Here is a 25,006-nt window from a genome sequence, read left to right as displayed (position 1 = left end):
GTGAATATGTAGCCTGGGCAACCAGGAAGCTGAAGTACGGAAAGCATGGCTATAAAGAATCAAGTTTATTTTCGCCTTTGGAAAAAATTACTCAAAATATCTGCTTTTCTAATAGTGGGTCAATAGAATCGTCTTTGTATAACAATAGTGTACTGGTTGTGAGAAGGCATCTTTTGTCACTTCACTTATCCTTGTCACCTTCTGTGCCTAAGTTTGTCCCTTCTAAAACACAACTATTCGATCCCCTTTTGTCCATTCTCTCACCTCCCATTATGTCTTCAAGCTGTGTCACAAACCTTGAGTCTTCTCTATTTCTCCTCACTGGCCAAACCACCTCTCATCAGCCCTTAACACTTCAATTTTCATAGATTGTTCTGATAAAAATCCATCAGTTCTTTTTCTTTTCATCTTATTTTGCCTGGATCTGGACTTTTTCATCCACCGTATTATTCTTGCTCACCTGTCTAAACTGTATTTATGCTGGTGTATATCTTGTTTCACTGGAATCTCATCTTGGTAGTACTCTCCCCTTAGCTCTCAGAGCTTCGGCAACAATGCCTTTTCCTCCATTGCAGGCTCATTCTGGCCTTAGGTTTTGTATTCACAAGCTCTTCTCTCAGCCTAGAATGCTTTTCCCCCAGCATGTTGTATGACTGACTCCTTGTCTTTCAGATCTCAGCCTAAATGTCACTTCCTCATAGGTTTTTCCCACCCACCCAACAATAATGTGCTCTAACCAGTTCTGATTGGCTCATGAGGACAGATTGTGCATGTCTCTAACTCTGTGTTTATTTATTTATTTTTTTAATGATTGGCACCTGCACTAGCACATGTTGCCAATCTTCCTCTTCTTTTTTTCTTCTTCTCTCCAAAGCCCCCCAGTACATAGCTGTATATTCTAGTTGTAGGTCCTTCTGGTTGTGCTATATGGGATGCTGCCTCAACATGGCCTGATGAACGGTGCCATGTCCACGCCCAGGATCCGAACTGGTGAAACCCTAGGCCGCCAAATTGGAGCATGTGAATTTAACCACTGGGCCACGGGGCCAGCCCTTCTAACTCTGTGTTTAATGACGTCACATTGGGCATTTGAAATCAGCCATGGTGGGAGTATTTATACCACTGACATTAGCAAAGACAATAAATCAGAGCTTTCTTCCACAGAGCTGGTTGTTAAACTTTTACCAGCACATCTCTGATTGGAACTCACATGCTTTACCCTATTCCTTTTCTCTGGAATTAACCAGGTCCCCAAATGCCATTTGGGTCATCTCATTCCTCCGTTATGACAAATGAACATTCTAAACCTTTGGTCATTATTATAGAAGATGATGCTTTGGTCGTCTTTTTCCTTTCTTCTCATTCCTTGTCAAAGGTGTAAATCCTGCCAAAATTATAACTCTTGGAAGGGCAGTGCTGGTGAAAATGGGGGAAAAGGATGCGGGAATGTAAACTGGCACAAACTTTTTGGAAGGCAGTTTAGTAGTACTTTGGACAACTTATTTAACTTCTCTGGGCATGACTTTCCTAAGCTGTAAAATGTGCATGATAATAGCATCAACTCAATAGAGTTGTGAAGATTAATTAACATATGTAAAGCAGCCAGAAGTATGCACATAGTAATCACTATATAAGTGTTTGATGTAATTATTGTCAGAGGGAAAGGAGTGGAAGGAGACAATTAAAAAAAATTTTTTTTTAAGATTGGCACCTGGGCTAACAACTGTTGCCAATCTTTTTTTTTTTTTTTTCTGCTTTATTTCCCCCAACCCCCCGCGGACACAGTTGTATATCTTAGCTGCAGGTCCTTCTGGTTGTGGGATATGGGACATGGGACGCCGCCTCAACGTGGCCTGATGAGCGGTGCCATGTCCGCGCCCAGGATCCGAACCCTGGGCCGCCGCAGCGGAGCCGCGAACTTAACCACTCAGCCACGGAGCCGGCCCCCCAAAATTTTCTTTTAAAGATTGCCACCTGAGCTAACATGTGTTGCCAATCTTTTTTTCTTCTTCTTCTCCCCAAAGCCTCCCAGTGCATAGTTGAATATTCTGGTTGTAGGTCCTTCTGGTTGTGCTCTGTGGGACTGCGCCTTAGCACAGCCTGGTGAGCAGTGTCACGTCCGCACCAGGGATCTGAACCAGAGCACACAACTTTACCGCTCGGCCACAGGACTGGCCCAGGTTAAAATTTAACACTGCTTAACCCTGAGTACGATGGGGGTGGCGGAAACGAGGAGGACTTTCTTTTCTAATATTTACGTTTCTGAATTGTTAAAAATGGGCAGACTAAACCAATTGAAAAATAGTAAAGAAATTTAAGAAGTCCCCACATGGCTCGGTCTCGCTGTTTTCAACTGTTAAAGTGTAGCAGGAAACTTAAAAAGTGTCTATTTATCCCCTGACAGAGATCAAACGCTGACGTTCTTAAGACAGCAAGCTCCCTCTCTCAACATGGCGACACACTGTGTCATGACTATCATTTAGAGACCTTCCGAAAATGGCAGCCTCCTCTCACCCCCACCACAAACAAACCTTGAGAGAGGGACCTTCCCAAGATGGCGGCTGAAGGCCCGGGCGTCACTTCCTGCAGGATGACGGATATAAGGAGCAGGATTTCCGCTTTCGCTCCTTTCCGGCGGTGACGACCTCTCCACGAGAACATGCCTGTGAGTTCCTTGGTCCAGGTTTCGGCGGAGATCTTGCTCTTCTGTCCGCAGGCTCCCCGCACGCTGATTTCGGATCGTAGAGGGCCTTCGTTTGCCCTCCGCACTTCCTAGGACATTAACCACAGGGACCGCAGAGGCCCGCGGGGCCCCCTGCATAGACAGGAGCAGAGAGCAGATAAGATGGCGGCCCAGCTGCGCAGACACCAGGGGCGGCGAGGGGCGAGCTCTCCCCGGTGTGTGGCAGTGGGAGCTGTTTTCGATCATCCCATTTTCGCCGTTGGTTTCTAAATCTCTGCTTTTCTGCCTCTCCTAGCTCGCAAAGGATCTCCTGCATCCCTCTCCAGAAGAGGAGAAGAGGAAACACAAGAAGAAGCGCCTGGTGCAGAGCCCCAATTCCTACTTCATGGATGTGAAATGCCCGGGTGAGGAGATAGCTTGCAGTATGGGGACAGCCCTGGACCCCAAGAACTGGAAAAAGGTGTAGTGTGAGCTGTGCCGTACCCTTAAAGCAGCCCTGGTTTCTTAAAATTCGAATGTGTGAGATGGGTACAGTTCTGCATTTTAGTGTCCAGAGTGATCTGCCATCAAAACTCCATATACAAACCCTGACATTTCTTTGTGTTCGGAAACAGTGGGATGATGGGCTTCTGCTTTGGTCGTTTTATGTACTTGAACCTGAAGGCAAGGGAGTGGATACATTGACCCCTTACTGACCGTCCCTCCCTGCCAAGTGGAGCATCCTCTTGACCCTTGAATAATTGTTGATTCCACTCCTTCCCCTTTCAGGCTCTGGGATGGTGGTCACTCATTGACAAAAAAAATCATAGGTAGTCCACATTGCTTCTGAGTTGGATACATTAATACATACTTGGAGCCAGATAATCAAGTTTAAAATAGGATAGTAATTTCAAGAGTTTACATAACATGCATGTCTTAGCAGTTAATACATGATAGCATACATGTAAGTGAAGAAGGGCATGGAACATATATAACTCCTTCCTGATGTTTTTCTAGGATGCTATAAGATCACCACCGTTTTTAGCCATGCACAAACAGTAGTTTTGTGTGTTGGCTGCTCCACTGTTCTCTGCCAGCCTACAGGTGGAAAAGCAAGGCTTACAGAAGGTAAATGGTTTAATGAATGTTGTGATTTTGGACTTTGAATCTTCTAGTGAGAGGGATCCTGTATAATATGTTATCAGACTGTCTTGTAAAGAGAGTTGGATTCCATAGTCTTTTCCCCAGAAGTATTACCATAAACCATGTATTTCTTAATCTCAAATGACTACTGTCTAAAGCTGAGATGGATGGGTGATAAAAGGAGCTTCTTATGAGCCAAAGCTGATAATAAGGTCCTTAAGTGACTAGTAGCTAAAGGAGTTGAGAAAAATAGAGAGCTTTCCTGTGGGTAGATCATCAGGCATCATTTTGTTTTGTGGGAGTGGGCAGGGTAAGTAGGCTGCTGTCAGTTAACCTCTGAAACTTTCTTCCAGGATGTTCCTTCAGACGGAAGCAGCACTAAAAGCACCCTGAGTCAAGATGAGTGGGAAACCATCCCAATAAACACATTTTGGATACATCCTGTTTATTGTCTTGTTTTACTGCTAGGAAGTTCCTACCTCAAGTATTCAGGGGCAACCAGAAGAGTGGACTGCTAGAGTCATTTGGGGCAAGTAAGTGGCCAAGTACTTAAAAAGTCCATTTGGGATATTTCTGTCCATGTAGGCTCATGGAGTAAATCTTTGGAGTTTGACTAAAAATCTGAGATAATATATAAATGGGATATTTACTTTCAGTTTTATGTTTTCTTAGAATTAAGAACTGACAGTTGATCTTCAAAACACAATCTAACACACCACTTTAATACAAAACGGCTTAGAATTCTTTATGAACAGTTCTCTGAAGCTTTCTTTGGAGGCTTGAGATGAGTCTAGGGGTTGCTGCTAGGCTCCAGGTCTAGGGCTAGAAATCTCCAGTCCCCTACAGTTGAGGGGACTCGTCCAAGCAGAGGTTAGTGCCTTATACTCCATAGCCAATGTTGTAGCCGACTTTGGGCTGGTGGGGGTTGTGGACTCACGAAGGGAGGAGGAGAACGTGTGGAGGTATAAGAACCTAGAAGTAAAGGAGGAAGGGAGGGAGATGAAGGGTGAATAAAACATGGATATCTGAAGTTTTCAAAGATAAGGATGATTCTTTACCTGTCGGTGATGTGCCTAGAGTTGGTACGTAGACAACTGGAACTGTCTGTATCTTGTTTAGGAAGGCATTGTATGCTGGAAAAAGAACAAGGGAGATGTCACCAAAGAGGCAGATCTATTTTCACTGGAGGAAAGCCTTAGGGGCAAAGTCAACTCTAACATTTAGAGATTTAAGTATTGCTATAAAAAAGTAGTAATGCTTCAAATTAAATAACTTCATAGTAATATACTTACAGGGAGTTTTTATTCCATGAGTTTTTAGAGGTATTTTCTTTCAATTTAGGGCTAAAAGATAGGGGAAAATGCAGGTGTAGACAAGTTGCTTGAATTATCTCTAGCTATGAATTTGAACAAAACTAGCGATTATATCAAGATTTAGCAGTGATTTCCACTTCTGAGTAGTGTGTGTTTGCCACGTCCAGTTTATTTCTGCTTGGTAGTAGTAAGTTGAGTAGGACCTTTAATCCACTAGATGGGTAGGGAGTCTAAATCAGTTTCAACTGCTTGTCCCAAATTAGATGTGATAAACAGCTAATTTTCATCCTCGTTTAGTTTGTGAAATAAAATGAAGGCAGTTTCCAAGTCAAAAGTCCACGGTGCTGAATGTAAGGACTCCTTACCTAGAAAGATGAAAGCTGTTGATGCCACCACCGCAAAGAGGGTAAAGAGGAGGACCTGGTAAGAACCCATAAACTTCTGGATGACACCTGACTCTTCACATGGAGCTATGCATTGGCCAGAACAAAACAAGATAATAGTTATACATCCAGGGCAGATGCTGCATTTAAAAACTTGGGGGTGGTCGTAAGTATCTAGCAGCACTCAAAAGCCAGCCCTCTAGGAAATTGTTTTGCATTTTGCCAGAGTAAAAGTTGAACTGTATTTGGCTCCTCCACCTCTCTCTTGTTTTTTCTTATCTCCAAAATAAACTCCTTCAATTCTTGAACGTTTTATTTCTATGTCCTAGCTTACAAAAGGGTATTTAAATCCTCTGCCACTTTAAAATGCCTGTTAACCTTTCCTGTGTACTTTGACATGCTTCCCTTCACCAAATTTGTGACAGTCTATGGTGATTGAACTTTTAATTCTAACACCTCTAACCTGAAATATTTCTTTGGATTACCAATGACTTAAATCCAGGCACCTCTTGTCCTTTTTTACTCAGGATGTCATTTCTTGGGAGCATTCTGATTTGTATATAACTTTGTCCTCAATAAAACTTTAGACTTGTGTCTTTGAAGCATATTTGGCATCTGCCTTTGGTTATTTCAAATTCTTCAATGCTTAAAAAATGAACTCTCCCTGCCCTGCCAAACTGCCTGAACTTCCAGGCCTTCTCCTATAAATTGTCACCAGGCCCTCCTAACTAGTTCCTATTCTGCATCCCTAGTATAGGCCCTATACCTCTGGACTCCTAACTGGTCTTACCTCTTCACTGTGCTCTTTCACAACTTCACACTGTTTACAGACTGCTTCACTGAGGAATAAGGTTGCTTGAGGTGCATACACTAAAAAGATTAATACTAATCCCTCTTCGAGTCCCACTGTTGAAAGTCCAAATAAAACTTAGGAGGCACATTACCCACTTTTCTAGCACCCCTTTGTTCTGGCTACCTTGAATTAATTCCTTTCTCTCCACTTGGGCCCTGTCTTTAATCTGATTTCTGCGGTAGGTACCATGCCTGGCATAAACCAGTAGGTGCACTCATGCCTATGTCAATGAGCTGAAGGTTGGGTTGGGTATTTGTATCTAACCACTCCCACCCACTGTGGTAGTACTGTTCCCACTGGTCCCTCTTATCTCCAAGAAGTTGCAGGGGTTCTAACCATTTTTTTGCTGTGGGCAACTTGGGCAGTCTGGTGAAGTCTATGGCTCCCATCTCAGAATGTCATTAAATGCAAAAAATAAAATATGTTGGAATAAAGGAAACTAATTATATCAAAAGAGAAAACCTAATTTGTGATATAGTTATACAGTTAGCAAAATGTTAAAAGGCCTAGTTTTGATACAGTAGTATGTGTGCTTTAGTGACAGAAAAGTATATAGCTTTAGGGGTGACAACTACTGTAATTTTGAAGTGAAATGTTTTGAGATGTGACAACTGGAATATGAAAACACTTGGATTCCATTGGTGACAAAGTCACACATACTGCTGATACTACTATAGTTTGTTGCCTATATTCATAATCAAATGCTAACCTTCAGTTAGAGGTTAATTGAACATAAGATTCAATTTTTTTTACCAGTCAAGGTAATAGACACCTTGAATTCAATCCATGGACCCTTGTGGAGATCCATGACCCTAGATTTAAAAACTGCTCTAGGGACTGGCCCTGTGGCCGAGTGGTTAAGTTCGCACGCTCGGCTGCAGGCAGCCCAGTGTTTCGTTAATTCGAATCCTGGGCATGGTCATGGCATTGCTCATCAAACCACGCTGAGGCAGCGTCCCACATGCCACAACTAGAAGGACCCACAACGAAGAATATACAGCTATGTACTGGGGGGCTTTGGGGAGAAAAAGGAAAAAAATAAAATCTTAAAAAAAAAAACAACTGCTCTAGTAGGAAGAGTACAGATGGGAGTTGCACACTTTCTAGTGATGGAACCTTGAACATCTCAATTTCCTCAACTCTTTAAAAGGGAAAAACCTCTACCTCCTTAGAGTTATGAGAATTAAAATAAAATGCATATAAATGTGCTTAAGATATTTATTGACCAGTACATATCAATTGCACATAAAAATAAAAACCTTTCTCCCATTAGGACATGTACTAGGGTTCAGTCTAATTCCTAATAAAGATAAAGACTGTCTCCATTGAGGGATGAGCAAATGTAAGTGACAAATATAAGCGGGATGGTTCTCTGGCTTTCCTAGCACCTGTTTCCATAACTTTGTTCCCATCCCACCCGAACCTGGCATCATTTCTAAACTGAGTAATGGCTGGAATCAGGATTTTGGAAAGCTAAGTCTTGATTCTAGGGTTATCACCATTTGCCCATTGCCTGATGCAAAAAGACATGCTAAATACTTTAGAAGAAAATGAAACACTTATCAAGAGGTTTAAAATAGGATAAGTAGTACACTTATGAAGCTGACAAGCTTATGTTAAACTGACATTATTTAAAAAAATTTTTTCTTTTGAGGAAGATTAGCCCTTAGCTAACATCTGCCACCAATCCTCCTCTCCTCGCTGAGGAAGACTGGCCCTGAGCCAACATTCATGCCCATCTTCCTCTACTTTATATGTGGGATGGCTACCACAGCATGGCTTGCCAAGCGGTGTCATGTCCGCACCCAGCATCCAGGCCGGCGAACCCCGGGCTGCCAAAGCAGAATGTGCGCACTTAACTGCTGTACCACCAGGCCAGCCCCAAAACTGACATATTCTTAAATATGTAAGTTAAGTGTAGCATCCATCTAATGATAAAAAAGCTACCAGAACGTTCTATTTTGAGTAGGCTTGGAATATAAAGATCCATGCCAGTTTGAGTAATCTTGGTCAAGTGGCTGAATGTTTCCCATTAACTAAATTGTGGGTGATACATTCTGTCTTCTTTCCTCCTCTAGATTAAAAATAGGAGCCTCCCATGCTCACCTGCACCAGACTTATCCTTCACAGCTCTCGCTAGCACAGCCTCTCTTTGACTGGTGAGCACACAGGAAATATTGATGAAAACAGGTGATGCCATCTGCTGGAGGGAAGTGAAGTTGACTACTCTTACAGGGTAGATGGCCAGGCCAGGCATGAGGGAAGAGTGCCTATGGCCAGAGACCACTAGAACTGGAGAGCTGGGGAAGACCTTGGAGAAAAGATAAAATGGCACTTGTTTGAAAGACAAAAAATCAGTTTTGTATCAATACATTCCAATTTTAAACATATACAGCAAGACACGTGGATTTCTAGTTCTAGCTAGCTGTCTGACAATGTCATTTACTTTTTCATACTTAGGTGTTTTGAAGGATAAGGGAAGCAAATGATCTGTGAGAATAAAATAGGCTTCAAAAAAGCTTTAAACTAGAATTCTGAAGATTGTTTTAAGATAGCACTGGTGTTATCTTCCAGATTGACAAGCTCCTGACCTAGATTTTGGACTGTGGGAGCCCCCCCGGCGTTGTAAAGGGGACAGATTTTCTTCATTCTGTTTAAGAATTTCCTATGGTGAATTTTATTGAGGCATTCAGTAACTTTCCTTTACCCTTGGACTGGGAATGAAAAATCTCTTTTTCGAAACCCTGATTTGTTCTGTTTTGGTTCAGTCCTTAACATACCTCTAGCTTCTCAAGAACTGTATCCACTCCCAGTACTCTTATCTCCACGATGTCTTGTTTGTGTCTAAAAACCAATTCTGACTGGTTGATGTAAAAGGCTGGGATGAAAGGAATGAGGATTCTTTGCATTCCATTCTTGCTGCGTTCACTGACTAGTGTGGCCCACCCATAGACTGAGGTGTCAGCCATGCTGAGGGCCTGGAGCAGCTCCTCTGACTGGGGTCGAACCTTGATTAGGCAGACATAAACCCCTGAAAAAAAGAGAAAAAACCAAGCAGGAAGGTTCAAAGGCTCTACTGAGCTAACTGAATTAGGATAGGAAGGAAATGCAAATTTAACATGCAAATTTTAAAGAAAATGTGAACTCAGTTTTGAGTATTCAGTATTAGCAGTCTTGTATCCCCAATAGGGGAGGATACCAAAGAAAAAGAAAACAATCCCAGAAAACCCACAAGTGAACTTGTTGCTTAAGAATACCATTATTGGTAAATCAACATGTCAGGGAGTATTAAATAATATAGTGAAAATGGAACTTAGTGGATATAGAACGAAGTAGAGTTGCTGAGATCAGAAAAGGGTTTGTGAAAGAAAGGCAAGCTTTGAACATGGTGTAATCACTTCTCTATCAAACCACATCGTGATGGCCTTACTTCTGTCAACAGTATTGTTTTTCTAGTTACCCACACAGAAGGCACCTCAGCTGTCTTTTGACATCCTTTCCTTCATTCCTATATCCGGTCATTCTCCAAGGCTTGCTGACTCAGCCTTTGAAATGCCTCTGACGTCTGCCTCCTCTCTTAGTATCCTCGTCTAGACCCTCATCAGTTCATGCTTGGCTTATTGCAATGGCTCCATTTATGAGTCTCCATGCCTCCCAGTCTTCTTTCTTACCCATTCCGTATACTGCCACTAGATACCTTGAAACTGCTTTCATCTTGTTTTTGAAAACTTCTCCAGGGCTCTATATTGCCTGGAATGTCCTGTTCTCTTCATATCTACCTCATTCCTAGTCTTCCTTCTAAAGGTCATTTCCTCTGTAAAACCTTACTTTAACCCTCAGGTTTGATGTAGATACTCTTTTCTTTCTGTCATTCAAGTGTCACATGCATATCTTTATTCTATAACTAATCACCCTGTGCAGTACCAGAGTTAAAAGCCTTGTCTTACTTCTCTTTGTACCTCCAGTGCCTGTCATGGTACCAGGCATTCTATTTGGTGCTCAACAGTTTGCTAAATGAAGCTTCCTTCAGTGGTTGCTCTTTACCCATAACACTGAAACTGCCTGGCAGTTGAGCGGAAGCTCTCCCATGATATAGCTCTATCCTAGTTACGTTTGACATGAATCCTCTCATTTTAGATCGGTTGATTTATATAAAGTTATCCCAACATTGTACGTATTTCCACGTTCCACTTATTAATGCTATTCTTCTGCTTGGAATATCCTTAAGTTCAACAACAAACATTCAAACACTGTGCTACTTCTTGGGGATAAAAGATGAATGAGACATAATCCAAGCCCTCACAGAGATAACAGGGATTAATGAAGGAAATAGTAAATTATAATAGAAAAGCACAAGGTGTTATAGAGACGTGTTAAAAGTTTGTTGAATGGACTGAATGAAAATGTGGATTGAGAAAGATTCCATAGTGATATAGCAGATGAAACTGGAAAGTCCAATAAGAAAGTGACAGTTGTACAAATGTGAAAATAAGGGGGAAGCTACATGCACCTGGTGGAACCTACCTTTCTCCATGCTGAAATCTGAATGAACATGAAAGACTTTACTTGCTGGAATGTCTAGCAAAGTATTACTGAACTGTACATGGCACAGCATGAGGGTCTCTGGAAGCAGTATTCTTGTAATGGCCAAGGCCTGACTTGGGGTGCAGGATCCTGATAAGCAGAAAAGAGGTAAATAGCTTTGTCACTAACAAGAATTTCTGAGGGGCTGGCCTCGTGGCCGAGTGGTTAAGTTCGCACGCTCCGCTGCAGGCAGCCCAGTGTTTTGTTGGTTCGAATCCTGGGTGCGGACATGGCACTGCTCATCAGACCACGCTGAGGCAGCGTCCCACATGCCACAACTAGAAGGACCCACAACGAAGAATATACAACTATGTACTGGGGGGCTTTGGGGAGAAAAAGGGAAAAAAATAAAATCTTAAAAAAAAAAAAGTATTTGTGAAAGGGGGGACCATTATATACAGGCAGATTGGTATCTAAAAAAACCAAGAAACAGGATCAGTTCTGCTTGGCTTGCTACAGCTGTCTACTTGCCAGCTCTGTTGGCTCCTGATATAGTCAAGGTGAAAGAATAGTGTAAGACCCTGCCTCTGCTAGTTTGTGAATGAGTATAGTGGGACTTCCATTATTAATATCGTAGGTGGGTTCCTCTTTCAAAGGTTTTTGGAATTCATCAGTGGGAATAAGACAGATGACAGGGAAATTGGGCATCTATTAGAAATCAAAGCATTACAGTTGTGAGGTAGCTTTTAAGTCTTGGAAGGTTTGTTTTCCATAATCAATTGCAGTATGATTCAAGTCAAAGATCTCTAGAATTTCCTTACAAGTGGTGCCTTAAACAGGAGCCACATAGCCAGCAAGAAATGAACTGGCGCCATGGTTGGGTCAGCTGCAATGGATAGCATTCTAGATTAAATAGGAATTAGTGTCCTGTTAAGATTTTCCCCTGTACAGTTTCTTAATGGTCTCAGTTTGCTGAAGCTCTTTCTCAATTACCAACAGTCCAGTGACCATTCTCATCTTTTGGAGACTATCAGCAATGTCAAAGGAACTGTTTCATGAGATTTCATAGTAAGTTGGGGTTTAGGAAAAATTCTGCAGGGAAAAAATTGCAGTCTGTCTGTAAAATCATAAGGTAGACAACAGTGAGTGAATATGTTATGAAGAAACATTTAGTGCTTTGTAAAAGAACCTGGAAAATTTAAAGATTCAAATATTCCTATTTATACACACTTAGATTGTATTTGTAAGATTAAGTATCTAATATGAAAAGAAAATATGTTAAGTGCTTAAAAACTAAAGGACAAAAGGACAGAGTTAAAATTGTCTTAAGTTTTATAGATAGTAATTATATTCTGGATTTCTCTGCTTGGTTTTGAGTGTTCTCTTGACTGAAAAAAAAAAAGATCTCAAGTTTATTCTTTCTTTAGGGAAAAAAAGGGAATAAAAGAATGTACATGAACTTTGGAGAGGGACATGTCTACCACTTCTGCCACTAACTTGTAACTTGTTACCTTGTACAAGTTACTTGCTCGTAGACTCGGTATTCCCATCTTTTAAATAATAATAACTACATGATGAGATTGTTAAATGAGTTAAAATACATAAAAATTCCTAACATAGCATCTGGAATCTATTAGGAGCTTCTTGTGTTTTAGTTTTCTTTCTTCCCCTTTTTTTGGACAGCAAATCATAGCCCAATACAGAACAAAAAGAGAAACAAGAATACACAAGGCAAATTTGCTGAGCAAGTAACATTTCAGATGTCACCTAGTCTAACAATTCTCAACTATGGGGAACCTTTAAAAGAACTGAATCGTAGGCCCTGTCTCAAACTTATTAAATCTCTGGATGGAGCCTAAGAATCTATTTTCTAAAAATTTCCTTGGGCAACCTTGAAAGTTAGCCATGTTTGGAAATCCCTGGTCTAGGCCACTTCCTGTTTTCAGGCAGGGTTATAACTAGAAAGAAAATAGTGACGAGGTTGAGCCTATTTCAAAACCTTAATCCAGTCATAATTTCTGAGGTTTCATAGCTCTCAATGATTTATTTGTTAGGGTGGAGTCAATTTTGAAGTGAAAGGAAACTTGGATTGCTAATCCAACGGGATAAGTGAATTGAGGGAAGATGGGAAAGATGAGGAAAATCACCTAGACCTATAATGAGATTCCTAACCTTTAAGATTGACACCATTTCTGCCAGTGGTGATGAAGAGCTTGAACACAGTTGAATTGGGGGTATTGGTGAGGTAGGTCTTGAGGTCATAACTGAGTGTTAATCTGGATGATGCATTGACCACCACCTGTCAGCAAACCAAAGGAAAATCTTAGATACGTAAGTTCCCTAAGAATTTAATTCTCTCCCTCTCCACCCCTCATAAATTATTTAACCAAAAGCATCTATTTCACACAAATGCAAATTGCCCTTCTAGTGATCACTTATTTGAGAACCACAAAATTGTTCACTTTTGAGAAGAAAATAACACTTTTTCCTAAAAGGAGGTCTTTGTCTATTTTTCCTTCTGACATACCTTCCACTTGTATGACTCCATATTAAAATGCCTTTGAAGACAATTGCAACTTTCTTTAGAAAGTTTTCTCTCTCTCTGTTTAGTTGCATATAATCTCAACCTTTTCTGAAACTTCAAAGTACTTTGCTTCTCTCAGTATTCTTGTAATGTTCTGCCTTATATTGTAGGGTGTTTTTTTTGTTCTTGTTTTTTTGTTGAGGAAGATTGGCCCTGAGCTAACATCTATTGCCAATCTGAAGATTGTCTCTGAGCTAACAACTGTGCCAATCTTCCTCTATTTTGTTTGTGGGACGCCACCACAGCATGGCTTGATGAGTGGTATGTAGGTCCACACCTGAGATCCAAATCCTTGAACCCCGGGCTGCCGAAGCGGAGCACACGAACTTAACCACTGCACCACTGGGCTGGCCCCGTAGGTATTTTTTACTTGTTAAAATCTCTCCTATTAGTTTCTTTTTACAAATTTTTTTTAAAGATTGGCCCCCGAGGTAACAAATGTTGCTATCATCTTTTTTTTTCCTTCTTCTCCCCAAAGTCCCCCAGTACATAGTTGTATATTCTAGTTGTGAGTACCTCTGGTTATGCCATGTGGGATGCCGCCTCAGCATGGCTTGATGAATAGTGCCATGTCCACACCCAGGATTTGAACCAGCGAAACCCTGGGCTGCTGAAGCAGAGTGTGTGAACTTAAGCACTCGGCCAGCCCCTCCTATTAGTTTATAAGTTCTTCAGCTTATAAACTAATAAGTGCTTATAAGTGCTTAATGATTACAATGAGAGATGATGATAATGATGACTCCTTTCCGCACTAATATCTTCAATTTAAATGCAATATACTGTCCAGTCTCCTCAGCACTACCATAATGTGTTTTTTCAAATATTCAAGGACACTTAAAACCAAGTTTGTTAACGTTAAGAGCTCAGTGAGGAGAGGAGTTTTGTCTTCTTCATCTTTGTATTTCCAGAGCCTAACTCAATCGCTGACACATAACAGGGCTTAGTGAGTGTCTGCTATTAGTAAATAATTAAATGAAGATTGTACGGGATACACAAACTGGAATATAAGTGACCTTTTGAGCTCTGTAGCTTCTGACACCATAGCCCGTTCCCTCCCTTGCCTTTTGTGATGCCGTTTCTCCTTGCTTTTCTAGACCTAGACCCTTCCCTATCTCTTTTCTGGTTGTCTTCTCATGCTACCTCTGTCCTCAACCCTCTTATCTGCTCATGATACACATTCTCTTTGGATGTTATCCAATTTTTCCCTCTCTACCCTTATAAACTTGCTGAAGTCACCCTAATTTACTTAGTAGTCTTCAAACACAACGTATACTTTCATTTGCCTTTGCTCATCTATGCCTTTAGTCTAAAAAGCCTTCTTCCCTTTTTCTGCCAGACAAATTCCTAATCCTCAAGACTCAGTTTAAATGTCACCTCTGGAAAATTTAGCCTTAATGTCTAGGCAGAATTAGTGACTTTCATCTGTATTCTAAGAGCATTTCTGACATATCACTAGTAAAGCACTGATCAATTATGTTGTAGTTATTTATGCCATCTATATGTAATTATGTCACCACTAGATGTGAGCTCCTTAAAAGAAGGTACCAGATATCATGTGAGCATTTATTAGGCAATTTACTCATCTATAAAATTGGGATAACACTTTACTTTGCAGGGTTGTAAAGATTAAAAATGTTAATTGTACTGGATGTAAAATCAAAATTAAAAAAAAATAGATGCAAAGTGACAATTCCATAGTAGATGCTCAAAAAATGATAGCTGTTACATTTGAGGAATGGAAAGAGGAACAAACAAGTTCTTTGGGTACAGAGGAAGGAGACACTTCATGTGTTTAAGGGGGAAATAGAAAAGGCTTCATAAAGCCACCCTCTTCACTTACTCACCCATCTCACCTCCTCAAGAATATCACTCCAGCCATTCTCCCTACTCCTACATCAAATTTCCCTTCTCTAGTGAGTCATTCCTAAGTCATTATTTCTCCCATTTAAAAAACATAATCAACAAAACAAACTCGACTCCAACTACTTGAAGAGCTATCTAATATCTACTGTCTTCAAGGCCTCCTTTCCAATTCTCCAATCAAACTTTCACTCCCATCATTCCACTGAAGCTACTCAACAAGTCACGGGTCTCCATATTGCAAAAACCATCAGCTCAGTTTTCAGCTTACTTGACCTATCAGTAGCATTTGACGTGGTTGATCACCCCTCCATCCTTGAAATACTTTCTTCACTTGGCTTCCAGGACACCAGAATCTATGGGTCTTACTCCCACTTCACTGGTTGTTTCTTACAAGTCTCTCTTGTTGGTTCTTCTTCTCTCAGAGCTTTTAATATTGAAGTGCCCCCAGAGCTTAGTTCTTGGTTCTTTCCTCTATTTATACTCATTCTCTTGGTGATCTAATGGCTTTAAATATCATCTCTATGCCATGGACTCCCAGACGTTTATATCCAGCTACTTCAACATATCCATTTGACATCTAATAGACATCCAATTTTACATGTCCAAAACTGACTGCTCTCTTCAGAACTGTTCCATCTACAGTCTTCCCCATTTCAGTTGATGGCAACTCTGTCCTTTTAATTATTTAATCAAAAACCTAAGGGGCCGGCCCCATGGCACAGTGGTTGTGTTTGGCATGCTCTGTTTTGGTGGCCTGGGTTCGTGGGTTCAGATCCTGGGCATGGACCTACACCACTCAGCCATGCTGTGGTGGTGACCCACATATAAAATAGAGGAAATTAGTACAGATGTTAGCTCAGGGCTAATCTTCCTCAAGCGAAAAAAAAAAAAAATAAGGTTAAGTCATTCTTTATTCTCTCATATGCTACATATAATCTGTCAGGAAATTCTATTGGCTCTACCTATAAAACATATTAAGAATCTGATCAACTTCTCACCACCTCTTCTGTTACCACCCTGGTCCACCATCATATCTCACCTGAGTTATTGCAGTAATAGCCTCCCAACTGGTCTCTCAGCTTCTACCCTTGCCCCTACGTCTAGTACCAACCTGTAGCCACAGTGATATTTTAGAATATAAATCAGACTAGTCATACTTCTGATCAAGAATCCTAATCACTGTTTACCTTTATGTTTCAGTAAAGTTTGTTGACTGGTTTTATATCTGATACATGAGTATATTTCTTTTCCTAGGATGTCTTTTCTATATGCATATTCCCATATATGGAAATAGTCACCCTAGTTTCTTCAACCCTGGTATCATTAGGTTTACCTCTCGATATGTTTTCACCACTCCTGGGATGTCATGAAAGATTGTTGTTATTCCTGGACTCCTGGCCACTCCAACCCCAGTGACAATGTCTGTTTGTAAAATATTGTCAGCAGAAATCATCCATATCCCAGGTTCACCTAGGGAAAGATAAGAGAAAGCACTTGGCTTCTACCTTTGATATAAATTGATGATCACTCTGACCCTACTCAGAAACCAAATCAGTAGACCATTCAAGTATACAGATATCTCTTCCCAGGAGGAACACCCAGCTCTGAGGATAACTTTGTTTTTTCTGAATGTCAGGCTCCCCTTCATATATCATGCCAGCAAAATAAAATAAGAACTACTGACCTTCAGAATCATAAAAGGAGTTACTTAGTTGAAGAATGTAACTATTCCTCCATAGGAAAAAGAAAAACTCTTTTTATACACAGGGATAACTCTGATTAAACTTTGTTTAGACACTGCTAAGGATGAATCTGCTTTGAGCTACTGATTGATACCAGCAGGAAGACTGCAAGAAAGTGACAACTGGCAGGAGAGAGGATTTGTTTACTTTGGCTTAAGTCTCAAGGTGGCAGAGGAATGCCAAAGGTTAGGTTAGATTACTGATCCTGGCATGTGGCCCTTTTGTTTCCTCATCCAAAGTGGTGTAGATATGGGATGCCCCAAAAATTCCAGAATGGAAGACAGGGACAATCCTGACAAAACCTAGCAAAAGAGAGTTAAAAAAGCCTCTGCTTCATTGACAAGAGATTAACAATCATGGGATTGTAACTCTGATTGTCAACCTTAAAGCAGAGTTAGCTCACTGGCCCTGGATTACACATTAGTAGTAGTTCTTTGCAAATCACAGGATTGGAGGATTTGACCTAGGCTTAATAGAGCTCCCTTTGTATCAAGTCCAAAATATACAGTTAATGCTCAAGTCAGGTCCAACATTACATCACTTTACCCAAACACATGTATCCACAGTCCCAGAAGAGAATGCAAAGCCAAAGCCACATACTACCCCAGCCAGTCTTACTTGGATGGATTATTTGGATGTATACAACCAGTCAGTGCATACCACCTTGGTATATGCTGTCTATAAGCCCAAAGAACTAACACTCATTTCCTAACCAAAGACTGATTTTCTTTAACTCAACAGTACATCTTAGAACAGAAACGCTCTGCTGACCAGTAGAGTTTACCCAGTACAAGGCCAAACCTTATTACAGTGATAATATATGTAGGAGTTAGGCCTTCAAATGTGCCTAGCAAACAGTGTACACACAATTGGTTCTTAGAACTAAGGTTGTATTGTGCTTTCCTTCCTTTTATCTCATCCTTTACTGCCCTTCAATTTAGCAGTTACCTTCCTTCAGAAGCTGGGAATGGGGGAGAAGGCATCATACACTACGCTGTCTACATATAGACTACATACAGCTATGCATTCAATAGGCACTTGATAAATATTACTGGCTTACTTCTAATTGGCTGGCTGTTGAGAGAAATGGGCATTAACTGAGAATTATGTGAAAAATATTAAAACACACACAAGTGTTTTCTTTCTTAGAGAAAGGTTTTAGATAATTTGGAAAAAATCCTCTAAGGGATGAGTTGCTTTCTAATCCTGTCAGTTGTGAGTTTGAGAAAGGGAAGGTAGCCAGACCGTTCTGGTTGAGAAGGTGAGTACTGAAGCAGATGACATCTCCGACAAAGGTAAGCTTGGTGTCTGGCTCAATGGCATGCTCTACAGCAACAGGAATATAATCTGCCATGCCTGGATGTCTCCGGTCCCAGAGCCCCACAAGTGTCACCCCTCTGTTCACAGCCTGGGCCATGTAAGTATAGTTCCTTTTCCCTGGTCCAATAAGCAGCAGGTCATCTCTGAAAGTACATGAAAGGTTTACATGAAAGGTAGAAATCTCTGAAAAGAGACAATAGTTAGAAAACAGTTCTGGGGGCTGACCCTATCACAACATTTATATTCCACAGCTCAAAAGTTCAGAAGGAATTCTACAATGGAGAGTAAGCAACTAGGAGCCAGGAATCAGATCTATTTACCTTCTTATATATAGTGCCCAGTAAGGCTTTTTTTTTTTTAATGAAAAAGATTGTTTTTCCAGCATGTTATTTTGATAGTAATGCTCCAATTAGCTCCCTATGGGAGCTTTCTGTAAACTAGGACTTGACAGATTCAAAACATCCTGAAATTCTTTTTCATTGAACAACTAATACCATTCTGGTCTTTTCCCCATCTCAATGAAAGAAAGATGGATGCCAAGTGCAGAACGCGAGAGGAATTTACTGGAGCTGCTATATAATACGAGTCTAATCTGCAAGATACCTACCACAGTATCAGCACCATTCCTTTGACTTCCATACCTGTTCAGAGCCAGATAAAGCTGGGTATTGTGTGTGTGGAATTTCTCTCCGATGCTATTATAAAACTGAACAATGAAGGTGAGAGACATGCCCAAGGGAAAGGCTGATAGGGTCTTTCCTTGGGCTGTGTATAGCTTGGGTTGGCTGCTCATTCGCAGGTATGTCACTGGTGCTACCTGTGCGAGACAAAAACCCACTGGTACAGTAAAGGATGTGTTGGAGAAGAGCTGTGGCCATATTCTGAGATTTATAATCAATGATAAAAATGATGTTCCTCTTTTGTAGGAAACAGCTCTTGTTTTGAGATGACTTAATTCAGAGTGAAAAAGAAATGTGACAGTACAGGAAATGGCTTTTTAATTACTGAAGCTGTGGGAATGTTAAGAGAAGCTGGAGCTTTTTGAGGAAAGGACCGCAATTCATCTATTTTGTACAGAGTGTTTAATATTTATTATCATTTATTTTTTATTTTGTTATTAGCTTATCTTTTATTTTTTTAATTCTTTCTTTATTCTCTCCAAAGCCCCCCAGTACATAGTTGTAGGCCCTTCTGGTTGAGCTATGTGGGACGCCACCTCAGCATGGCTTGATGAGTGGTGCCATGTCCATGCCCAGGATCTGAACTGGTGAAACCCTGGGCCGCTGAAGGGGGGCCTGTGAACTTTACCACTCAGCCACGGGTCCAGCCCTAATATTTATTATTAAATAATTGATCATTTATCAAAAATATTATAGATTGTGTTTTCACACTGCAAGAGATAAGCTATGATACAGTAAGAGAAGTCCAGTTTTGAATCCTAGCTTCATCATTTCTTCACTTCATTTAACCATTCTAGAGCTCAGATTTCTTATCAGTTTAATAAGGATAATAATGCCTGCCTCATAGGGTTTTTGTGGTAGTTGAAAGAGTTAATATACACAAAAGGACCAACATAGTGACTGGAACATACCAGGTGTTTAATGCCTAAAAATTTTTTCTTTTTTTTTTGTGTTAGACTAACTTACCTCTAAAGTGTCTTCTAATTTTTAATTTTTTTATTCTAATAACAAAGCCTAATATTGATAGTAATAGTTCTACAGTTATCCCACACCAAGCCTTTTACCAAAGCTTCTCAGAAGACAATCATACCAATTTGAAGCTAATCCCTTTTATAACAAGGACTCTAAAGTCCACTTTAATTTTGTGGTTTATAACCATTTCAAGATTGTCCTCTTATCTTACAGTTCATTTCTGACTTCCAGAGAAATTTCTAGTTCTTGAAAAAGGAAATCTGCCTGTTAAGGCCATGGTATTCCTTTTATTTTTTTTGAGTAAGGTTCTGAACTCACCTGAACCCCAGTTATGGTTGTTTGGTTGACTCCAAAAGGTTCTATAGAAGTAACTTCCAACACAGCAGTACCTGCAATGGAACCAGCTTTCAGGAGCCCTTCACCATCCTCCTCAATGACGGATGAATTAGGGAAACACTTGAGAACACGGGAACTCACAAAGGCGGCCCCTTCCCTAGGGAACAAATGGAGCAAGTGGCATCTCTTGGGGTCTCTGTTTGACCAGAAAGAAAGGAGTAGAGGTTACCAGGATCACTGTTAGAGGCTGTTCTCTGAAGAAACTGCTTGCCATTCTCCATGTCGTGTGCTTATTTGTTCCTCAGGTAAAAGTCTGCCTTTGGATTATGCTTATCTCTTTAAAAATCAAATCCTGTTACACATTTATCATTAAAAAATTATTTGGCCAAAAGAATTGAAAACAGATTTTCAAACAAATACTTGTACATGAATGTTCATAGAAACACTATTCACAATAGCTAAAAGGTGAAAACAACACAAATGTCTTATCAACTGATGAATGGATAAACAAAATGTGTTATAGCCATACAATGGAATATTATTCAGTCATAAAAAGGAATGAAGTACTGATACATGCTACATCACAGATGAACCTCAAAAACATTATCTAACTGAAAGAAGCCAACACAAAAGATCACATATTGTATGATTCCATTTATATGAAATATACAGAATAGTTAAATTCATAGAAACAGCTTATTAGTGGCTGCCAGGGACTGAGAGGAAGATAGAAGGATGAGAGAAAGATGAGCTGCTTAATGGATTTGGGTCTCCTTTAGTGGTAATGAAAATGTTTTGGAACTAGATAGAGGTGATGGTTGTACAATATTGTGAATGAAAAAAATGCCACTTTAAGTACACTTAAAATAGTTAATTTTATGTTATATAAATTTCACCTCAGCTGAAAAAAAATTGTGGGTTAGAAAAATCACCTAGAAGGCAATAGTTCTTTCCATGTGCAATGTTTTACTGAGGGTAAAGTTGGAACCTGGCCTGCCCTTCTCCATTCTCCTCACCTGTTGGTATGGAGTTTGAGCTGAGAATTCATGGGCATCAGAATTTGCTGAGGTTGGCACTCTTGATAGAATAGTTGGAGTTTTTCAAACACCTATAATGAGAAGTAATGTTTTTCTCATTTCTGGAAAAGACAAATGCTGACCTGTACTCACATGAAAAACTACAAATCAACAGGCTGCCTATCTTCAATTGAGCCTACTGTTCCATAGTATTTCTTTCCAAAATGAGGCAGGCAATTAAAACAAACCTAGATATTCTAGAATATATAACCTAATAGTAGCCCTACCTCTGACCACAAGGGACTGGGCATGTGACAAAGTTTACACTTACCACATCCTCTGTAATACTTAGATATTAAGTATAAAATAATTTTGAATTTTCTAATTTTAGCTCTGATAACCTGAAAAGAGATTTGAGAACAAAGAACCTATAATATTAAATTAGTAAAGGACACTATTCAGTGACTCCTAGTGAAGTGTTCTTTCCTCTACCCCTCACTGACTCAGAGAACGAAAACCAAAATAAAGGAGAAAAAAAGAAAAAAATAAGTCCCATATTCAGAGGTAGAGGAACATTTTGCCCCACACAAATGATAAATTTTTCTTTTGAATTCTAAAAAACATTAGGGCCATTTAGCTTTCAGCCTGAGGACATCTGTAGAAATTATTCATACTCTTACACCTTACCAGAAGTTAGGATTAGATTTCAATCTACCTACGAATATAGTTAAGTATCATAATATCTATGTTAGGCAGAATGGCTCAGAAATTCATCCCTCTTTAGTTATTGTGGTGTTCATATCCTACGCTCATTGTGTAGGGAGTTGAGAGGAGTGCATGTGCTATAGTTTCTAATGTCAATACTTATAAAGAGGCAATTAGCAGGAATGACAAAGATCTAGAAACTATAAATCTGTTCCAGGGATCCCTCTAGCAATTTCTCTATTAGGACTAAGCTCTTCATGGATAATAAGAGACTATATACCTCCTTGATATACAAAAATAAGACTTAGGTTTGGACCTTACCAGGATCTGAACTTCATCAGATAGTTCCAACAAATTCCCCTCAAACTGCCCAGAGGAACTATTCATATGGCGGACAGTGACTTTGATACTGGTCCGGCCAGCTGCTTTTGTGTGGACAACCATGGCAAAGTTATTCTCTGCTGGGAGCTGTAGAAAAACCTAGATAGTGAGGGGATGGATTAAGAAATATTCATGAATAAACACTGTGCCCTTCCCTCTTTGCTATAACAATAAGGACAATGAGTCTTGGAAATCTAGAAGCTACCTAGAAGAACTATACTTTCAGGGCTTATTTTCATGGTTATTTCTTTTCATATTCCCAGCACCACAGTCACCCCTGAAGTAAACCTCTGCTTGCAGTGCTCAACAAATTCGGGCAATCTGGTAAGATTCTTATGCTATCTCGAAGACAATTCATTGATAGGAGAAGAATGGAAATGAAGGAAAGGGTTTGTAAACTGGGTTCAGACAGTAGAACTTGAGATGGGAGAGAAGGGAGACAATCTACTGCTGGAGTTCAGAGTGGTAGCAGGGAAGGAAAAGGACAAGAAGGGGAAGCTTCTATTTTAGGACTATGCTAAAACTGGCTCATTATCTCCCCACTTGCTTCACTCACCATTCTAGTCTGGACTGGATAAGGATTAGACCTGGACAAATTTCTGGTAATAGGGAAGGTAGAGCCAACACTAAAGCAAATGTTGAAGTAGGCACCTGCCTACCTTTTGGGGACTCACTTCATGTCCTATCTCCCCTGCCTTCTTGCTGTCCAGAGTCCTCAAGATCTTCCTTCTAGCTCTCTTGTCTCACATAGAGTCCCAAGTTCCAAAATCACCTTTCCCTCCTCCCCTACATAAAAATTCCCATTTCCTTTGTGGAATCTCAACAGATCTCAATCAGTTATCTGGAAGAAAGTCTTATGCTAAAGAACGAGTGGTTTATAATTGCTTAAGCCAAGTGAATCTCTAAATGGTGACATGACAGTGAAGGAAATCTACCTTGTGGGGCATTGGAGACCTTTCTATTGCCTATTTCATAGCCCAGTTTGCCTATGCGGGGTCTGAGGCAGAAGAAAATCTTTGTATAGCTCTCAATCATTTCTTCTGCTAGAGAAAAGAGTGATGTTTTAGGGAAGAAAATAGAGGAAAGGAGAAGTACAACAGATGCTAAGGCTGAAGCCATCCCCTGCTTTCACATAATCTCTATTTGCTATTCAAGACAAAAAGCCAAATCCCTCTGCAGAACTCCAAACTAAGTACAGTTCCATTGCTCCTCACTTCCAAGTATAACTAGGCTCTGCCCATGACAGATAGGAGACCCGACCATCAGAGTTTCCCTAGATTATAGATCTAGGATATTTTTAGAAATATTGCAAATATATATTTTTTACTTTTTCTAGACCTTTCCTCTTTGCTTTTTCGCTGGCTCCAGAAATACCCTACTGATTCTAGCTCCTGTAACTGCTCTGTTCTCTCCCAAGGTCTAATTCTTTGTTCTTGTGGGCACTGAGTTGTGACCTACTGGGTACCTTGGCGTCAGGTTCCTACTTCCTAAGGTAAAGCCCAGACTACTTTATCCATGTCTGCCGCTGTCCCCAGACCACCTCGGGTGGGTTCCATCAAACTGATGATCAGGTAAAAACATCAATCTGATGATTAGGTAAAGTTTGTCTTGTAGCATCCATCTTTCTTTTTTTTTCTTTTTCAGGCTTCAGAGTAAGGTTTAATGTTATGTGTATTAAAACATCAAAGCTATTTTCAGTAATAAAAGGACTTAGGTTGCACTGTGGCTTTCCCCCATGTCCATCCTGAGGGTTTCAGCCACTGCAGATGAAGCAGGTGTTGAATTGGGAGGAGCCGGCACGACCAAAGGGAACCATGGAGGAGCAATTTAATTAAGTCCTTCTTAAGTCTGCCATTGATATATGGCACTCAGTCAGAATCAGCTGCCAGTTGGTGGCCCACACCAGCCCCACGGCATCCACAGCACCCCACATGCTCACAGTGGGAATCCAGTTCTCCCCAAGCTCCCAGTACCTCAGGCCCAGAAATATCCTCAGCATCCACCTTTCTTACTGTTTTTTTTTTTTTATTTTATTTTTTGGCACCTAAGCTAACATCTGTTGCCAATCTTCCTTTTTCTTTTCTTCTTCTCCCCAAAGTCCCCCAGTACATAGTTGTATATTCCAGTTGTAGGTCCTTCTGGTTGTGCTATGTAGGATGCCACTTCAGCATGGCCTGACGAGCAGTACCCTGTCCACGCCCAGGATCTGAACTGGTGAAACCCTGGGCTGCCGAGGCAGAGCATGCGAACTTAATGACTCGGCCAAGGGGCGGGCCCCTACCTTTCTTACTGTTAATGTCAACTGCCCATCATGCAGCACAAACATGATTATTAACATAATTAAGTGTGTCTGAACATGTTAAAAGATTATTTTACATATTTAAACTCTGTGTATATATACTTTATGTTCATAATGTGTTACTCGTGTAACATAGTCATCTGCTCACAAATACAACAAATACAATAGTAAAGGAAACATTGCTTTCAAGAGCTCTTTCCAGCAAAGTATATTAAAAATCATATAGTGTT

The 25,006-nt window shown here is 40.4% G+C and overlaps 2 protein-coding genes, 1 long non-coding RNA gene and 1 pseudogene across 6 annotated transcripts in view; 2 read left to right on the top strand and 2 right to left on the bottom strand.

Moving 5' to 3' along the window:
• Positions 1 to 2,404: 2,404 nt before the first annotated feature.
• On the top strand, positions 2,405 to 4,244 carry RPS27 (ribosomal protein S27). 2 transcript variants are annotated; one of them, XM_005610092.4, is made up of 4 exons: positions 2,405 to 2,665; positions 2,979 to 3,087; positions 3,680 to 3,790; positions 4,159 to 4,244. In XM_005610092.4, the coding sequence occupies exons 1-4, from the start codon at positions 2,660 to 2,662 to the stop codon at positions 4,185 to 4,187; spliced, it is 255 nt and encodes an 84-aa protein (XP_005610149.1). In that variant the 5' UTR covers positions 2,405 to 2,659; the 3' UTR covers positions 4,188 to 4,244. The 2 variants fall into 2 exon arrangements, with proteins under 2 accessions (XP_005610149.1, XP_023496877.1); XM_023641109.2 differs by having other exon boundaries at positions 2,627 to 2,898.
• A 255-nt stretch (positions 4,245 to 4,499) lies between these two features.
• Positions 4,500 to 25,006, bottom strand: part of NUP210L (nucleoporin 210 like) — a 90,804-nt gene continuing 70,297 nt past the window's right edge. For 2 of the 3 annotated variants that reach the window (XM_001495921.5, XM_070268127.1), the window contains 13 exons: positions 22,418 to 22,576; positions 21,392 to 21,483; positions 20,358 to 20,532; positions 19,029 to 19,204; positions 18,313 to 18,530; positions 16,659 to 16,795; positions 13,051 to 13,177; positions 10,879 to 11,028; positions 9,135 to 9,385; positions 8,461 to 8,665; positions 5,484 to 5,588; positions 4,864 to 4,938; positions 4,500 to 4,777 (listed from right to left, as the gene is read on the bottom strand). In XM_001495921.5, coding sequence (XP_001495971.1) covers positions 4,677 to 4,777; positions 4,864 to 4,938; positions 5,484 to 5,588; positions 8,461 to 8,665; positions 9,135 to 9,385; positions 10,879 to 11,028; positions 13,051 to 13,177; positions 16,659 to 16,795; positions 18,313 to 18,530; positions 19,029 to 19,204; positions 20,358 to 20,532; positions 21,392 to 21,483; positions 22,418 to 22,576 — 1,971 coding nt within the window. In that variant the 3' untranslated portion in view covers positions 4,500 to 4,676. The remainder of the gene's footprint in view (positions 4,778 to 4,863; positions 4,939 to 5,483; positions 5,589 to 8,460; positions 8,666 to 9,134; positions 9,386 to 10,878; positions 11,029 to 13,050; positions 13,178 to 16,658; positions 16,796 to 18,312; positions 18,531 to 19,028; positions 19,205 to 20,357; positions 20,533 to 21,391; positions 21,484 to 22,417; positions 22,577 to 25,006) is intronic. The other variant, XM_023641096.2, reaches the window with a different exon arrangement.
• LOC138924273 (uncharacterized) overlaps positions 22,567 to 25,006 on the top strand; it is a 79,928-nt gene continuing 77,488 nt past the window's right edge. Inside the window, exon 1 of the long non-coding RNA XR_011439177.1 lies at positions 22,567 to 22,801. This is a non-coding gene — a long non-coding RNA (uncharacterized lncRNA). The remainder of the gene's footprint in view (positions 22,802 to 25,006) is intronic.
• LOC102149982 (cytochrome b-c1 complex subunit 10 pseudogene) lies at positions 24,169 to 24,618 on the bottom strand (annotated as a pseudogene).

This window comes from Equus caballus, chromosome 5, assembly GCF_041296265.1.
Source record: "Equus caballus isolate H_3958 breed thoroughbred chromosome 5, TB-T2T, whole genome shotgun sequence".
In the NCBI taxonomy this organism is placed as follows: Eukaryota; Metazoa; Chordata; class Mammalia; order Perissodactyla; family Equidae; genus Equus; species Equus caballus.
This window is presented reverse-complemented; position numbering and strand designations above follow the sequence as displayed.

Coding starts and splice junctions, on each gene's coding strand:
- RPS27 (XM_005610092.4), top strand. Junction 3,088..3,679: donor CATGGATGTGAAATGCCCGG/GTGAGGAGATAG, acceptor ATGTTTTTCTAG/GATGCTATAAGATCACCACC. Junction 3,791..4,158: donor AAAAGCAAGGCTTACAGAAG/GTAAATGGTTTA, acceptor ACTTTCTTCCAG/GATGTTCCTTCAGACGGAAG.